Source organism: Carassius auratus, chromosome 37 (genome assembly GCF_003368295.1).
Source record: "Carassius auratus strain Wakin chromosome 37, ASM336829v1, whole genome shotgun sequence".
Classification (NCBI taxonomy): Eukaryota; Metazoa; Chordata; class Actinopteri; order Cypriniformes; family Cyprinidae; genus Carassius; species Carassius auratus.
In genome coordinates, this window is record NC_039279.1 from 7,758,566 (window position 1) to 7,777,731 (window position 19,166).

The following is a 19,166-nucleotide window of genomic DNA, read 5'->3' on the forward strand; positions in this document are numbered from 1 at the left end:
GTTACAGAATGTTAATGTAGATACTGTAATATGTACTCTACAGGCCTTATTACACTGCATTCCAAGAGTATAAACACTGTCCAGTATGATCTTTTGCTACCTACATGCAGTGTTAAGGCAAGTTGAGACATGTATGCACATTCTTAAAAAGAGCTTTGTGGAGAAAGCTTCTGCTGAGGAAATACATGTATGTAAACAGTGCTTTTGGTTTGTAAGGATGCATGGATCAAACAAAATAAAGTTTTATTTCTAAAATATGAGTTGAATCAGAACCATTCAGACAACATTTTAAAAATGTTTATTTTTCAATCTGATTTGAAGATTATTATAACAGTTGTGTCTATTGTGCAGATACAGAAGACCTCAAAAGACCACAGATTCACATTCCATGGAACATACAGCAATAATAATTCCTTTCCATTATAAAATTCAAGTCATGTGACAGTATTTCAAGAACAAATGTAGTTTACTATAAAGGTAAGTGATGAATCAGTCTTTTAAGACACACATGGATTTTAATTTGGCATTTGGGAAACCCTTTGTCTTCATTTCAGTATAGCATCAACCTGAGCTCTTGAAAGCTTTGAATTCACAGTTATCTCTATGGAAATGTAATTCACAGTTCAGAACATTGTCGTGAGAATCGGAAGGCTAAACAACATCCTAAACAGACACTATTTGCATTAATAAAGTTGTTTAGCATCCATTAAGGAGACAGATGTTGCAGTGTAGTAGTTGAAAGCTGACCTGAGGTGAGCTGAATTTGAAGAAAATACTAAAGAAGGTTCCTTTTAAAAATAAAGTATCAAATACCTCTTTCTAACCCTTTTCTATAACATTTTAGATTATTCAACCTTAGTTGCTGAATTCAGAATTATCTTTGGTCACTGCTTTACCCATCAGTAATGAGCCCTTGCCCATAATAACTAAAACCACGAAAATGTGGTTTCCGGTTACACATTATGTTTGTTTCTTTTGCATCTAGAATTCTAAACAACAAAAGTCTCAGTGTTTAGTATTACAAACATTCATGAAAATGTGTTTTTCAAGTCTAATCAGTTTTCATGACAGCTACTGCTAATATATGATAATCACACATATAATCTCAGTGTATAAACGTTTGCACATCTTAAAGGGTAAGGTCAACCAAAAATGAAAATTCTGTCATAACACCCTTATGCCAATGAAATATACAGACATAGAGCATTTAAAAATGGTAAACGGAAGCTAAACAGCACTTGGGTGATGTGAGAAAAAAAAACTAATTGTTTATTGTGCGTCAGTGATGACAGAATTGTAAAATTTTTGGGTGAACCAAACCTGTAAGCAATTGTTATGAATCATTCATTTCAGTTATATTTCAGTTATAGTTTGTTAAGTGTTCTTATGTTATCACCAGGTCTGATAATACCAAATGTTCAGCTAAATTCACAAAGTAAGTATTTTTGTTTCAAGTCTTAATAACTTGAATACCCATTTCTAGGAATTCCTCCGGTTTGTCTTTGGACACTTGCTCCACTATGGGGTTATTTTGTCTATTGTCTCTCCTCGGCCACAGTTGACCTTTCTTAGCTGGACGTACGAGCCCAAGGAAGACAGTGCCTAGTCCCATTCCCGCAGCACAGGAGTAGAATGCAGCCCTGTAATTCTGTGTAACATCCACAAGGACACCTAGAATATTTGAGAGGGAAATGTAGTAAATTGCGTGTTTATGGAATTTTGCATTCTACTGTATATACACTACATTTCAAATATTTGATACATTTTTAAAAGAAAATAATACTTTTATTTTGAAAGTGCACATTAAGTTGTTCAATATTTTAAATATATGTTGTTTTTTAAACTTTGTATTCATCAAAGAATCAGCATATTAAAATGTCTTCTGAAGGATCATGCGACAATGAGAGATGAGTTTCTGAAAATTCAGCTCTGTCATCACAGAAATAAATTTAAAAATACACTGCTCCAAAATTTTATAAAATGAAGGGAACCCTTAAATCATACAGTGTATCTCAATTAACTAAATTGTGTTCTTTGTTGAGAAGAAAATTATGTGACAATGGTCAATGGAAACCCAAATCATTAACCCACAGAGGGCTGGATTCAAAATCACACTGAAAATCTAAAGTAAAAAATCAATTGTGCATGTATTTCATCAATCAACTCAAAATTTAAGGGAGTATACCATGGTGTGTATTGCCCCCACATGCCAGTATGCACTTCCGAAAAATTGTAGGCATGCTCCTGATGAGTTGGCAGATGGTATCTTGGGCAGTCTCCTCCCAGACCTGGATCAGGGCATCAGTGAGCTCCAGGGTTCTGTGGTGCTACTTAGTGGTTTCAGATGCTCCGTTACAACGATACATTCAGGTCTGGTGATGGGCCGGTCTGTCTTCAATGCCATGAGAGCCAGTGAGGGTCAGTCAATGGCATCAATGCCTTTGTCATCCAGAAACTACCACACTCTGGCCACAAGAGGCCAGGTATTGTAATGAACCAGGAGGAACCCAGTGCCCACTGCACCAGCATAAGTTCTGACAGTGGCTCTGGGGATTTCAGCAGTAGGGTACCGTAGGCTAGAGGTCTGTGAGACGCTCCAAGGACATTCATTCCCAGACCATCTTTGACTCAACACCAAAGAAACAGACACCATTCCTGGTGCTGGGTTGTTGCCTGTCTACAGCCCTGTGCAGATTTCCTTGTGTAACAGCCCATCTCCCATATGCCCTCCATGTTCTTGAAGCTGTGCTGGGAGACACACCAAACTTTGTGACAGCATGTATGGAGGTGCCATCATGGAGGAGCTGGACTACCTGTACAACCTGAATCGGTTGCAGGTACTGCCTAATGCTACAAGTAGTGAGAAGGACCTTAATAAATCCCAAAACTTGAGACAAATCAGTCAGGAAAGATGGGGAGAAAGCAACTGTCTGTGGCCACCACCTGCAAAACCATTCTCTTTTCTCTCTTGTGTTGCTGTTGCCCTTCCGGGGCACCTGTTGTCACTTTCATCTGCACCAAAGCGGGTGAAACTGATTCTCAATCACTTTTGCTTCCTAACTGGACAGATAGCTATCCCTGAAGTTTAACTGACATTGTGTTCTACTGTGATGATTAAGTGTTCCCATAATTTATTGAGCAGTGTATACTGTAATAGAACACAGTGATTGATTTTAATTTGAGAATTGGTCTTACCTCCTAACGGTGGACCAGCCAGTCCTGCAAAGCTCTGAATGCAGACGTAGACACCTACAGCTAAGGGCATCCTCTGGATCCCTACGACATCATCCTCAGCCAACATTGGGATGTGCGTGGATGCAATGTTCCCAAGTAAGAAGCCATAAAGCACACAGCATACTGCCAGTCCCCAGAAACCATTTACTACGGTGAAGAACACCAGCACCAGGCACATCAGTGACACGCATCCAAGAAGTACGAAGATCTTCCTAATGCGCCCCCAGTTCAGGACCCATCCGATGGAGAGACGTCCGAAGATCTCAGCAACGGCCATTGTTGACAGCATATAGGCAGCCTTGTCCCTCTCGGTACCCAAACTGGCGCTGAGCTCCACCACATACAGCTGTGGGGCGAAAAAGCCAAGTGTTGCAAAAAGGCCGAAAGCTGAGTAACATAAGAAACTGCCTTCTTTTAGTACAGTCAAATCCAGGAGCTTATTTCTACTTGAAATGTCCTGTTGCTTTGGAAGGATCTGAAGTGGTTCCACTTCTCCCTGTTCCTTCCCAGATTTGAGATCCCGTTCCAGCTCATCAAGTGACTGTACACCTGAATCTCTGGAGCTCACAGAGGCTTGCATTTGTTCTTCAGGAAGAGAGCATGTGATCTTCTGCTCAGTCCCTGTTGGAGAAGTCTTTGGTTTGATGACTATGGGACGGAGCAAAGCCCCACAGATAATAATGATGCCCTGTAACGTTCCAATCACCACCATTGTGTACCTCCAGCCAATGAAGTTCTTAAGGGCTGTGAAGGCTGCAGAAACAAGGAAGCAGTGTGTTTGACTCTGTGTGTTACAATTATAAAACACTAATTTTAACATAATGAAACATATAATGATACCATACACAATATGTGGTGATATTACATTGACATTGAGCATGCCTGACCTCACCTGGAGCAAAAGCAAATATAGCAAATGACTCTCCAGTGGAGGCCATGGCTGTGACCAAAGAACGACGCCTGCTGAAGTACTGAGACAAGATTGTGACGGTTGGCAGGAATGTCAGACAGTAACCCAGTCCTATAGAAAGGAAGAGACATCTGAAAATCATTAGATGCTTTGTTTATCTCAGTTTTGCTTTTGGTTAGTAAATCCAACTTTTCAGTCCAACATATACATTATTAGATTTTATTGTAAAATGCATGTACTTACAGACAATCCTGGACAGTTTAATTATAACATAACACATGAACATAATACAGTTCAGGATCCAATGTTTCAGAGACATACAGGCATGAAATTACCTCTGCATTTCTGTTCTTGCACTCTAACAAATAATAAAAATAATAATTATTATTTTTATAAATAAGTCTCTTATTTTCACCAAGCAATTTTCTATTTTAATATATTTTAAAATGTAGTTTATTCCTGTGATGGAATAGACATTACTCCAGTCTTCACTGTGATACTTCAGAAATCATTCTAATATGATCTATATGGAGCTCAAAAACATTTTATTGAATTACTTATTATTATCAACAATGTTGAACATGGCCGTGCTGCATAATTTATTACATTTTATAACAAGAATAGAAAGGTCAAAATAATAGCATTTATTTGAAATATAAATCTTTTGGAACAATATAAATATATTTACTGTAACTTCAGCAATGTAATGCATTCTTGCTGAATGAAATATTAATTTCTTAAAAAAGGCTTTACCTACCTGTCACAATCCCAATAGTGAGGTACATCTGATTGATGGAGCTGGTGAATGCTGTTGAGATTGTGCCCAGAGATATGAGAAATCCTCCAAACATCACAACTGGCTGGAAGCCAAATCGATTACTCAGCACTGATGATAAAGGAGCTGAAGAGCCATAGACATGGATGCCAAAGTTACAGAAATTAACCCATAAACATGCAGCTAAGAAGAGTTAGTCATTTTTTAAAGTTTCAAAATGTAAAGTAACAGTTACAGCCCTTACCTGTGAAAGTCATAACGAAGACACATATTGAAATGATCCATGACACTCGACTGTTGCTCTCGCCAAAGTCAATCATTAAATCCTTGAGAAAAATCCCAAAACTTTTGATAACCCCATAAGTGAACACCTCCACCAGGAAAAAGGCCACAGCCACAATCCAACCCCAGCCACCATCTGGGACCTCTGAGTACACTTTAGAGCCGAGGCAACCCTTCAGTCCGAACATCCACTGTGCCATTTGACCTGCGACCTGGGAATGTGACAGACAAATTTAACCTATTGTTAAGTTAATAAGGATTAACTTTCACAGCCACCCAGATCCATCAGTATAAACTGCATCTGGACATAACCATGATCATTCAGCCTTGTAAAGAGACATCTCCACAATCCAACCAAGCATTATGTTCAAATGTACATGATTAATAATTGTATCAACAGCTATATTCAAATGTCAATCAGCTGCAGTATCAGCTATTAAATTAGTTGAACCATTTCATGTATCAAGTTTTGGGTTTTGGTGTTGTTAGTGCTAACTAAAATATAGCTGAAATAATTTATATTTATTAGAATATCTCACTATATGTTATAATATTTATATATAAATGGCTAAGCTATAATGAAAATTAGAAACATACTTAAATTAAAGCTGAAATAAAAATTAAGAAGGAATAAAAATGAGAAAAGCACATAACAAATTTCATAAAACTAAAATTCAAATAAAAGCTGAAAACAACTGCACAAATCACAGCTTAGTGCTGAAAAAAACTGGGAAATCTCTCAAATACAGAAAACTTTATGTTGACACCCTAGGTAGGTGAAACATCACTGACCAAGTGAGAAAAAAAAAAAAACCCTTACCAGAGGGACGTTACGCCATGATAGGGGCGGGAGGGGAGGGCATGAGTGTCAACAAACTGATGCGCAGAACAACGATTGAAATATTTTCATTGATTGAAATCATCGCTCAACATGCAGTGAGGTGTAATCAATATCATAATATTATTATAAGTCATCATAATATAGCATGACAATTGAACAAATTGTATGGCACGACATTTTCACAAATATTATTTAAACATATATTCAATAATTTAATAATATTTTATTCAGGGTTGAACACATTTGTGTTTTGCTAAATCACTTTGCACGTTATCAAAATTAAGGTTAGTCAGCAGATTATTATTTTTTTTATTACCACCCCAACCATCTTGCACCACCTGCTCCATCATGATTCCAGCATGATCATGTTTTCTCAGCTCCTCGCCACGTGGTCGTTTCTATGGTCAAGAGCGCTAATATATGTACATATATCTGTGTGTTCCTGTGTTGGGGCGCGTGCATTTTTGCCGCGCTACCTGACCTATGTCAGTTGTTTAAGACTTTAGTACTAGCAGTCACTCACTTAATCATTGATATTTAGTAACACTGAACAGTAAGAACGAAAAAAGAGTGCTTACCTGTTCCTGTCAGTGAGAGGAATATTGTTCCTCCTCTACTGTGGTGGTGTGTAAACAGTCCATGTGCTGCTTCCACTGTCTCAAACACTGAGCTCCTCTATGGTGGGAGGTTACAGCTGTTGAGTAAGTTGAGGATTGGTTTACAGTCAATGTTGAATGAAAGGCTACACCAGCAACCCCCCTTTCCGCTTGAGCTGGAATGTCAAAGGAACATGTGGTGTGTTCTCCCCCACCTTAGTGCGAAGTGGAGCTGCAGGAGGGACTGTACTGAATGTTTTAAACTGCGGCTGGGGCATTAGGTAAAAAAAGACCTGCTCAAACTCAACAGTGAATAGGCTCTCCTTGGAAATGTCCAGAGGAAAGAGATAGTATTTGGTTCCTATGTGACTGTTAGCGTACTGTTAGTTTGATCAATCATTACCGATCATATAATTATTGAAGTACATTTATGTAATTCAGGGGTCTTCAATCTTCAAGTCGAGAAACCCTTGGTGGTTAAAAGATTATATATTTTATAAAATGCCTGAAATATCATCCACATCACATCATATTAATGTAATTACAGTGATTCTTATCTGTTTACATTGTTATTATTTATAATAATCATTTGTTTTTTAAATAAAATGCAGTCAATAGTAGAAAACAAACAATTGAATGATTAAGCAGGTGCAGAGGGAGGTCTTTATATACTTCCAATGGTTAAATGTATTCTGATTACTTTAATTACTTTAATAACAGACAGACATACTGTAGATTTGATTGAGGGTATAATTAACTTATCTGATATCAGATTAGAAGAGACATGTATCGCCAGACCACCACCCCTGGCATTTCTGTCTGCTCTATAAAGTACAGTAAGTTGAATTTCCTGATCAGAAATCTTACTACTCAGCCATGTCTCTGACAGTGTAATAATATTCAGATTATATTGGGCTACACAAGTATGTAGTAGATCCATTTTAGGCAAAAGACTTCTAATGTTCAAGTGAACATTTTTTTAAACCTTTAGTATTATCCACTTTATATGCAAGAAAAAAAATAAAAAATTCATAGACATAAATTTAAAGCTAGGTATTAAATTAATGATTAAACAAACAAAAATTTTAGTGACATAACAACAAAACAAACCCTCAGATATACAAAAAAAAAAAAAAAAACAAAGCCCCCAAAACACAAACCAAAAACATTAAAAACAATAAATCTGGCCCAGCAGCCCTAGCCATCCTAAACCAAGGCATGTTCTTGAAGGGGTTAAATTAGGACAAAATAAACAAAAACCACTGTTAAGTACACAGGTCAATTTGTATCAATCATTCTTTTTCTTCCCCTTTAGACTGCTTTTATAATGGAAGTCCAAGTTAATGCATTTGTTTTTTATACAAAAATTATGAGTTTGAGATCAGTTGGCCCCCTACTTTATTCATTTTTTATTCATATTTTTTTTTATTTGAATTCATAATTTGTTTTTATTTTTTTGTCTTAATTATATTTTTTAAAGTTTAAGTAATGTTGTAGTGTGTTTTGTCATTTTTAAATCTGTCTATTTATTTTCTATTTCAGTTTTAGTTTGAGTTATATTACATATTAGTACAGGTTCAATTTCAGGTTAAACTAAATGAAAATGAGAAATGTTTTTAATATTTAATTTCAATTAACATTTGTTTTATTTCAAGTAACAAATTTTATATATTTTTTTAATATCTTAAGTAGCAATCAGAGTATTAATAATACTGTGTCAAATAAAAAATAATTTAAAGGTCTTGTTTTTTAGATACAGCATTTAAAAAGGGCACAGTTTGGATTCTGTTTACTGCTTCTGTTCTCTGGACTGATTAATCACAAGGGCAAAAGCCAGTGTTATCGTTAGCCTATAGTTTGTCCATGCATGACACAGTTTTGTGCTTGATTATGTTAATTATAGGTGCTTTTGTATGGTAAGATTACTTGACATTAGACTGCATTTGACAGTTGATCATGCTACCCTTCTTAATCGTATAAGAGGATGAAGTTGGTATCGGAGCATGACATTGGAATGGTTCTTTTCATACCTTTAGGATAGATCATTAAAGGTTACAATTTGAAATGTATCCTCCCCCTCTGCACCACTCACATGTGGGTTACCTCAGGGGTCCCTGTTGGGACCTATTTTATTTTGATCTTATCTGCTATTGGTTCTATGATGAGGAAATATAATATTTTGTATCACTGTTATGCTGATGAAACCCAGATGTACGTCCCTCTTAGCTCTGATAACTCTTATTCTGACTTTTTAAAATGTTTCTAAGGTATCAAATGCTGGACTGCAAAGAAACTTTCTCCAATTAAATGAAAGCAAACCTGAGATTGTTGTCTTTGGACCTCCTGTTGCTGTCTCTAATATCTCTAATAGTAATCTAGATTTTTTTTAGTCATAAAATATTCATCCTTTAGCTAAAACCTGGGGTGATTTTTGACACAAAACTGAGCTTAAGGATTTGGAGACAGTTATCCATGCATTTATTGCTTCTAGACTAGATTATTGCAATCCTCTTTATATGGTTCTCAACCATTCATCATTGTATTACTTGGAGTTGGTACAGAATACAGCAGCAAGGTTACTGACTGTCACTAGGAGAAAGGAAAGCATTTCCCCGGTCCAAGCATCTCTTCACTGGTTACTGGTGCAGTATAGGATCCATTAAAAAATATATTATTTGTTTTTAAAGCGTTAAATGGTGTATCACAATCATATCTGTCTGAACTTCTCACCTACCAACAAGTCAAGTCACCTTTATTCATATAGTGCTTTTAACAATACACATTGTGTCAAAGCAGCTTTACAGTATTTAATAGAGTAGAGTGTCAATCATGCAAAATGACAATAGTAAACAGAGAATTTTCAGTTAAATGCAGTTCATCATTTAATTCAATGATGTCGATTGACGATGTTGAAGTCGACGTTATCGCAGGAAATTAAGTTTCCCCAACTAAGCAAGTCAGAGGCGACAAAGGCAAGGAACCAAAACCCCACTGGTGATAGAATGGAGAAAAAACCTTGTGAGAGTCTAGGAGACGAGGTCTTCACTGGGGATCTGTCTCGGGGGCTCATCTAGTTATTCTGGTCTTCGCTGAAATTCAGGGCTGTAGAGGTCGTCTCTAGGTGCTGATCCACCATCTGGGCTGGATATGTACTGGATCTGGGGGCTACAGTGTACCATAAGACATAATTCACCCCAAAAAGATGCTAACGCATTGTTTACCATGAAGTTGTGTGCGGAACAACCAATCAAAACTGACTGTCAGTTGACCAATCAGAATACAGTATTCTACCGAAAGGTGGGGTTTAAGGAAACTGAATCTTTTGAACAGCTTCGCGCGAACCGTTTTGGGATCTCTGGGAATTTAGGTATTTTAAAATGATATTTTGACAAAATGACAATGTTTTTTAACCTTGGATGGGTTTAAACCTATTGTACAGGACTTATAAACAGTGATATGAAGCTTAGAATTTTCATCTTACTGGCTCTTTAAAGGTTATTAAACCTCTTGAACGTCCTGGTAAAATATGTCTGAAATCAAAAGGTCTTAAACAGGTTTTAGGCTCAGTATTACGTGTGAAGCCAAAAACATTCTTGATTAAAAATGGATTATAAAAACAATTTTGTGACTCACAGGGGACTTTGATCAGTCAATACAAAGTCTCTAGTCTGTAAACAAGTTTACTGGGCAGGCGAAGTTGCAGTGTTGACCTTTGACACAGTCCAAGGATAGATCATCATCTGTTGGGCTGTGTGCAACCAAGTCTCATCTATTTGTCATTTCAGCTGTGTACATGTACAGACAATCGAGAGCTGTTACTGTTTTTTAAAGCTAGTATCACTGCAGTCCACATATAAATCTCTTTAAATCAATATAATGTACTGACATTTAAAAAAAAATCAGTTATTTTCATGTTAGGGCCAGTAATGAATAGTGAATTTAGTCATCACAATATTATAATACTGTAGGATTTTGGTATTATTTTTGTTTGTTTGTGTGTGTTTACAGTTTGTGTGCATTAGTAATCTTCTCCATTTTCACAAAAATATCCAAACGATTTCTGAAGGATCGGCGGCTGTAGACTGGAGATATTTCAAGGGGGGGTGAAATGCTATTTCATGCATACTGACTTTTTTACACTGTTAAAGAGTTGGATTCCCATGCTAAACATGGACAAAGTTTCAAAAATTAAGTTGTACATTTGAAGGAGTATTTTTGTTCCCAAAATACTCCTTCCGGTTTGTCACAGTTTCGGAAAGTTTTTTTCGAGTACGGCTCTGTGTGACGTTAGATGGAGCGGAATTTCCTTATATGGGTCCTAAGGGCACTTCTGCCGGAAGAGAGCGCTCTCCCGTATAGCGAGGCTGAGCAGCACAGACATTTCACTGATCAAAGCGAGAGCGTCGCGAAAAGTCACAAAAGAAGTGTGTTTTTGGTTGCCAGGGCAAGACAACCCTGCACAGATTACAAAAAAAAAAAAACAGCATTAAGGGATCAGTGAATGGAGTTTATTTTTACAGAGCATCAACGGAGCTGTGCAAGTGTTTTTGTTTTTTCCCTGCATTTCGAAGATGCTTGTTCACAAGGCCCAGTTTGACGAGGGATTTGCGTATCGTTTATTTCTTAAGGATGATGCAATCCCAAGGAAAAAGGGTCACGATCATGTGTTGGAACCGCAGGCGGTGAGTAAAACTGCTTCAAATATCTCTGCCTCCTTGTTAGTGCGTCCTCTCCCATGCCAGAGACCCGGGTTCGAGCCCCGCTCGGAGCGAGTCGTTGCTGCTGCTGCTTTCGTTCAGTTTCAGCCTCGGGATCTGATTCTGGATCATAAATAAACGTCTGAATCTGACTGTTAGCCATGGTTTGTTTTGGATGATGGTTTTGTCCTCACAATAATGTCACACCTTCCAAACGCTCTCAACGCAAAAGCCTACTGGCGCTCGTGATTCTTTAGCTCCGCCCACATGTCACGCCTCCAGTCGGTCGTGTTTTTCCAGGAAAAATCGGTACAGACTATCTTTCTCTTATGAATATAATAAAACTAAAGACTTTTTGGATTTATGAAGGATGCAGTACTACTCTATATGTACTCAAGATTAACAGGATATTGAGTGAAAACGAGCATTTCACCCCCCCTTTCAGCTTTGCCATCACAGGAATAAATTACATTAAATTATAATAAAATAGAAAACCTTAAACCTTAAATATTTCACAATTGTACCGCTACACTGTGCCTCTCTATAACAAACCTTCCTTCTGTTATTGTACAGTTTGCATGTTAATGTAATATCATATGTTTTGTGTTAATGTGTCTGTGTAGCTTTTCTAAGAAGCAGCTGTTCCTACTGTAAGTGGCTCTTGCTCACATGCATGTCCCACTGTTCCATAACTCCTTCCTAAATATTATGACACAAGACCCTTATACAGGCAGCCTCAGTGACACGGACTCTTTGGTGGGAACACTCATGCAGATGGTCAGCACTGAGCAGTTGGAAAACACATTAATATTGTTCACTGGTGAGTTGTTTTACACGTATTACACTTTAAGCTGATAGTTAGTAAGTTAAAACTTTGCTTACTCTCTATACAATGCATCAATTTCTATGGTGACAATGGCCCTTGGGAACATAAATGCCAGTTTGCTGAGCATGTTGGGCCTTTTGTTGGAAAGTGGCAGCTAAGCAGAGGTAATGCAGAAACTGTCATATGAAATGTTTACTTTATAGTCTCCCTTATTGAAAATATTTTAAAGTGTCATTTCTATAACAAGATATTTTAATGAATGAAGAACCGAATCTTTTTTTGTTTGTTGCTGATTTCATGCTTACTTATGACATCTCTCCAGTTGTTTTAGATAACAAACCCACTAATTGAATTATCATGTAATACTCTGTTTTCATTCTTTGGAGCAGGTGGTGGCTCAGCCAAGAGAACCACATGGGAAGGAGGTCATAGTTCCCACAGTGGTCGCATGGCCTAAGAAGATCAAACCCAACAGCACCAGCAGAGCCCTGCTGAGTTACTGGAAAATGATGAACATTGTGAAGCATGATTGTTTGTTTTCACTGTATGACAACTGGCTTTAACATCTTATTAGTCTGGATATCTTTCCAACTATCCTCTTCCTGGCTAGTGTATACAATGATGGTTTAAAACCACCATCAGATTGACGCTATGACGGCATTGATATAACTAACATTCTGCTCAGCGACTCTGACACAGGGCATAAGGTACAGTTTGCTTGGATGACACACCACTTCATAGACCAAAAAACTTTTGTGAAATTTGCTCTAACTGGCTTTCTGCAAATTCTTGTTTTCTGTCTTCAGAGTCTCTTGTCAAGTCAAGTCACCTTAATTTATATAGCGCTTTAAACAAAAAACATTGCGTCAAAGCAACTGAACAACATTAATTAGGAAAACAGTGTGACAATAATGCAAAATGACAGTTAAAGGCAGTTCATCATTGAATTCAGTGATGTCATCTTCTCAGTTCAGTTTAAATAGTATCTGTGCAATCATTTGCAATCAAGTCAATGATATCACTGTAAATGAAGTGACCCTAACTATGCAAGCCAGAGGTGACGTGGAAAGGAACCGAAACTCCATCAGTGACAGAATGGAGAAAAAAAACCTTGGGAGAAACCAGGCTCAGTCAGGGGGCCAGTTCTCCTCTGACCAGACAAAATCAGTAGTTCAATTCCAGGCTGCAGCAAAGTCAGATTGTGCAGAATCATCTGTTTCCTGTGAAAGAAAAGACTGGATCTGGTGGCTACGGTGAACTCGGAATAAGAGAGAAACAGACTAATATTAGCTTAGATGCCATTCTTCTAATGAAGTAGCAAGTACATAGGGTATTATGGCATGTGTTCCCGGTTCCGGTTTACCTAATTAATGCAGCCTAAAAATCCTTTAACGGCTTTGGATATTAGATGCATATTAGTGTGTTATGTGTAAGCCAGGTTAAAGAGATGGGTCTTTAATCTAGATTTAAACTGCAAGAGTGTGTCTGCCTCCCGAACAATGTTAGGTAGGTTATTCCAGAGTTTAGGCACCAAATAGAAAAAGGATCTGCCGCAGTTGATTTTTATATTCTGGGTATTATCAGATTGCCTGAGTTTTGAGAACGCATCGGACATGGAGGATTATAATGTAACAAGAGCTCATTCAAATACTGAGGTGCTAAACCATTCAGGGCTTTATAAGTAATAAGCAAGATTTTAAAATCTGTACGATGTTTGATAGGGAGCCAGTGCAGTGTTGACCGAACCGGGCTAATATGGTCATACTTCCTGGTTCTAGTAAGAACTCTTGCTGCTGCATTTTGGACTAGCTGTAGTTTGTTTACTTGTATACAATTCTTCCTCTCCTATATTAGAGAATGAGTGGAACTGTTCCTCAGGGGGTCTATAATGCACTGTCTTATGCGATACTGTAGCTGATGGCTAAATGGTTACAATTTTATCTCTAATAGTATTTAATTAATATCTAAGTAAAGCAGTTTATAAAGTCATTACTGCTGTGATGTTGGGAAATGTCAACACTTGTTGATGCTTTATTTTTAGTTAATTTAGCCACTGTATTGAATAAATTCCTGGGGTTATGTTTGTTTTCTTCTAAAAGAGAAGAAAAGTAATCGGATCTAGCAGTTTTTAATGCTTTTTTGTAGGATAGGTTACTTTCCTGCCAAGCAATACGAAATACCTCTAGTTTTGTTGTCCTCCAGCTGCGCTCCATTTTTCGGGCTGCTCTCTTTAGGGTGCGAGTATGCTCATTATACCACGGTGTCAGACTGTTTTCCTTAACCTTCCTTAAGCGTAAAGGAGCAACTGTATTTAAAATGTTAGAAAAGAGAGAGTCCATAGTTTCTGTTACATCATCAAGTTGTTCTGAGGTTTTGGATAGCTAAAGAATTCGGATAAATCAGGATGATTATTTACAATGCAGTCTTACCATATTTGTACCAAGAAGTAGAATTTACAGTTTTGGCTATATGAAGTTTGCACAAAACTAAATAATGATCTGAGATATCATTACTTGGCTGTATAATTTCAACACCATCAACATCAATTCCATGTGACAGTATTAAATCTAGAGTATGATTTCGACAATGAGTGGGTCCTGAGACGTATTGTCTAACCCCAATAGAGTTCAGAATGTCTATAAATGCTGATCCCAATGCATCTTTTTCACTATCAACATGGATACTAAAATCACCAACTATTAAAACTTTATCTGCAGCCAGCACTAACTCGGATGTAAAATCAGCAAACTCTTTAATAAAGTCTTTATGGTGCCCTGGTGGCCTGTATTCAGTAGCCAGTACAAACATCACAGGGCATTTATCATTAACATTTGTTTCTCTGGATAATGTTATATGAAGCACCATTACTTCAAACAAGTTATACTTGAACCCTGCCCTCTGAGAAAACTTGAAAACATTGTTATAAATTGAAGCAACACTTCCCCCTTTGCCTTTTGGACGTGGCTCATGATTATAACAGTAATCTTGGGGGGTAAACTCATTTAAAATAATGTCATCATCAGGTTTTAGCCAGGTTTCCATCAAACAGAGCACATCTAGATTATGATCAGTGATCATATTATTAACAAAAAGTGGTTTCGTAGAAAGGGATCTGATATTCAATAAGCCAAGCTTTATCATTTGTTTATCCGTATTGCATCTGTTATTTATTTGTTGAACCTCAATTAAATTGTTACTCTTAAATTGTATTTTCTAGTTCATGAAACAGACAGAGTCTGTATAGTGTGATATCTAGGTGAGAGAGTCTCTATGTGCTGAAAATTAACTTCTGTGACGTGAGGTGGCTAGCAGACAGTCTGTTTAGCCAGTCTTTCTGCTTCCTGACCTTGGCCCCAGTTAGTCAAGTACAAACTCTAAGACTATGTGCCATATTTTTAGAGAGAAGAGCGGAGCCACCCCAGGGGGGATGGAGAACATCTCTTTTCAACAGGTCAGGTCTGCCCCAAAAGCTTGTCCAATTGTCTATGAAACCTATGTTATTCTGTGGGCACCACTTAGACATCCAGCCATTGAGTGATGACAATCTGCTATGCATCTCATCACCACGGTAAGCGGGGAGGGGACCAGAGCATATAACAGTGTCTGACTTGCTTGCAAGTTCACACACCTCTTTAATCTTATTTTTAGTGATCTCCAACTGGCGAAGTCGAACATCATTAGCGTAGGTGTAAATAACAATCTTACTGTATTTACATTTAGCATTACCCAGCACTTTTAAATTTGCCAAGATGTCAGGCACTCCGGCTCTCGGTAAACCTTTGACTATGGTGGCTGGTGTCTCTATATTCATGTTCCGTACAATAGAATCACCAATAACTAGAGTACTTTCATCAGGTTTCTCAGTGGGTGCATCACTGCGTGGGGAGAACCTGTTTAATGTCTTGATCGGAACAGAAGAGTGGTGTTTTGAACCAAGACTATGCTGCCTCACTGTCACCCAGTTGCCCTGCTGCGGGGGCTCTGTTGCTGGAACCGAACAATGTACAGAACTCCCTGAGCTAGACGCATCCAAAGCTGTATCTAGAGCCCTCACATTCTTACTGTCCTCAATTAAAGTTTGGACGCGTGTCTCTAATTCTGTAACTTCTCTGTCAGCCTAACTATTTGCCTGCATTTATCACATGTGAATTCCTCATCAGCACCAGAGATAGATAAACTGTACATGTGGCAATAGGTGCAAATAACAATAGCAGGAGAAGCCATTACTCACCGTGCTTAATGAAATATTCTTACCACAGTTGTTTGATGAAAACTGGAGAGAGAGGGAGTAATGAGAGAGAGGAGAGGAGAAAAGAAAATAGTGATAGGTACGAATGGAAACGCTAATGACAAGCTAACGAGTGCTAACGCAATGCAGGTGCGCTGCACTCATAGGTTTAAAATAAAAGTGAACGATCAAATTAATCAGGTAAGACTGATAGATAATATCAAAAAATATGAAGGGAATTAAGTTATATTTTATCACTTTAAACAACAGAGAGTGATAGTAAGATAAAGATTCTAGAGAAAAAACAAAGCTACACGGAGCTACGATCACAAACAATCAAATCAATAATCAAATCAGCTCTACTTATCAATGCTTCTTATTAGATAAAATGAAAATGCCATCAAAACTTTTCTGAAGAAAGTCCTTTCCCTTCAGAGATACATTCATATAAAACACCCGTAACGTGTTTTGATTTTAAAATGTGCAGTGCTCATATTTATTCAACAGTCAAACACCACAAATAAATCAGTGTATGGAAAATATTGATAATGTATATCAAAATATTGGAAATGTGTTTAAAAATCATATCACCATTACTGAATAAATGTATATTGTGATACATATTGATACTGCATTATTGTCCAGCCCTAGGCAGACAAAAGGGTAATCCAATACGCAAGCAAAAGGTCGGGGCAGGCAGCAAATGATCATAAAATGAGGAAAAGTCCAGGGTCAAAAAGAAGGAAGGCAACGGGGAACACGTAAACTCAGAAAACCACAGGAACTAGGGCTAAACAAATAATATTGAATAATGTAAAAGAGAGATACCAGGCTTTACATTGGCTGCATCCGAAAACTGAAAAATGCTGCCTTCGGAGGTCGCATTCCAAGGTAGGAAGGCATCAAGGCACGTCCTAAATCAATGTCAGCTTCATTTCCTGTCTTCTGAGATGCCTTCATCTGGCCGGTTTTTGAAGGCAGCATAGATGTATCCTTCGCTGTCTTTGATATCCCAAAATCCCGTGCGTTCCATTCTGTGACAGTTAAGCCAAAAAATAAAGATGGCGTCTGAAAGTTGCAGTCGGTCGTCACAGTTTGTCTGTAAATGTATGTTACGGAACAACGTTTTCCACTTTTTATGTAATTTCTAGCGAGAAATTAATATTGCAGTAATGAAATATCCACTTAGTTATCACCAAAGCTCTCTATATTTTGCTGTAGATCATTAAACCATTACTCTGCCTCAGAAGCCTGTCCGTAATCCGTTTCATGAGGTGTCTGGGCAAAAACGCTGCCTGCAAAGTCATTGACTGATTAGACAGCAAGGCAGCAAGTCACCTGCCAAAGTTTTCGGATGCAGCCATGTGTGAATGCAATCAGTGATAATGAGTCCAGGCAAAGGATTATGGGGAATGAAGTCTTTGGAAAAGAGGCAAGAGTCTGTAATGGAGTGCCCTCTATTGAAGCTCATGGGAACTCCAGCTAGAGATTGTGACAACTGTAAATAAATATATATTTTTAATTGACATTGACTTAGATTTAGTTTAAACTACTTAATTGTATTTTTTGGTTTATATTTTAAACAGTTGATTTAATTTGTTTAAATTTATATTTTAATTCACACAGATAAACTAAAACATCACATTTTTTTAAATTGAAAGTTTATTGGTTTTTAACAATTATAAAATAACACTTATCAAAATTTGATCGATCAAAAAAGTCACGTTTTAAAATTGATAAACATAAAAAGTATTTATTTAATTCATGTTTAAAAATATAGTTACATTTAACAGTAAATAATAAATACAAAATAATTAATGGATAAATAAATATAATTATATAATTTTTTTGTATCAGTGAAATAAATGAAGAAATACCATTTTATTAAAATTGACAAATAAATAGACATATTTTAAACTAATTATTTCTTGTTTAAAAATGTAATGTAACATCGAACGTGGAATCTACTATGAGTGCTCCCATGTATGAACTGTCCAATGGCATCTGTGAAATGACTGTTACTATGCTGGTATTGGTTGGTATAATGGTTGTGATGTGCTCTCTCAGGTGGATCAGTGACATGCAGTGGAGGAAGTGGACAACAGCATTATCATGAACCCCTCTGATATCTGACCTCTCACAGGAGGAGGCAGAGGGACCCCTCCGAGTACAGATCTGTCCTGAAGGAAGTGGAGAGAGAGGGAGGCTCTGCTATGGGACACCACAGATAAGGTATCATTGGCCGACTACACCGTGATTCCTTCTGCAGTCCCCTGCTGCCAGCCACACAACCCTGCCTGTCGGTGCCACAGTTTAAAATGAAGTCAGTCACGCTCAGCCTTGAACTCTGAGCACTGTTTGTTAAAGGGTAAGATCACATAAACCTATCGAAAGCACTGTTTTTTTTCCTACACTGGGATGAGCATAGTTCAAATATTGAACCCAGTGTCCCAGAAAACCACACTAGATTACTAAGAAGATATGTTGTTGATGTGTGATGCTAAGTTTCTGTAACAGGAAAATATAGATTCCAAGATGTTGCAGTTCGAGCAAGAACAGGGGCCAGCTGCATAAACATAGCCACTATGTTAAGACTGTGTCTTAAGAAATAGTTTAATCAACTAACAGTTAGCCAAGAAGTAATTAGCCTTATTTTTCTGACTTAAATTGGGCAAATCTAATTTTCTTGAAGAAAAAAAAAATTAGATGACTAATTTTTTAAGATTAGTCTAAGCAGTTTATGCAACTGGCCCCAGGTGTTATCAAAATGGGGTCAC

The 19,166-nt window shown here is 37.4% G+C and overlaps 1 protein-coding gene and 1 pseudogene across 1 annotated transcript; one reads left to right on the forward strand and one right to left on the reverse strand.

The window, feature by feature from the left end:
* Positions 1-279: 279 nt before the first annotated feature.
* LOC113056065 (monocarboxylate transporter 7-like) lies at positions 280-6,866 on the reverse strand. The gene is made up of 6 exons (XM_026222538.1): positions 6,621-6,866; positions 5,164-5,413; positions 4,902-5,045; positions 4,127-4,255; positions 3,196-3,987; positions 280-1,671 (listed from the first exon to the last, which is right to left on the reverse strand). Exons 2-6 carry the CDS (start codon positions 5,399-5,401, stop codon positions 1,451-1,453), a joined length of 1,524 nt encoding a protein of 507 aa, XP_026078323.1. The 5' UTR covers positions 5,402-5,413; positions 6,621-6,866; the 3' UTR covers positions 280-1,450.
* A 5,177-nt stretch (positions 6,867-12,043) lies between these two features.
* On the forward strand, positions 12,044-18,983 carry LOC113056493 (arylsulfatase G-like; annotated as a pseudogene).
* Positions 18,984-19,166: the final 183 nt, after the last annotated feature.

What these genes read in the sequence shown, in the direction of transcription:
- LOC113056065 (XM_026222538.1), bottom strand. Translation starts at nt 5,401, where the DNA reads ATGGCACAGTGGATGTTCGGACTGAAGGGTTGCCTCGGCTCTAAAGTG. An exon ending in CACTATTGGGATTGTGACAG is followed by an intron (nt 4,256 to 4,901) that starts GTAGGTAAAGCC and finishes TCCTTTCTATAG; the next exon opens with GACTGGGTTACTGTCTGACA. An exon ending in GGCTGGTCCACCGTTAGGAG is followed by an intron (nt 1,672 to 3,195) that starts GTAAGACCAATT and finishes CAAATATTCTAG; the next exon opens with GTGTCCTTGTGGATGTTACA.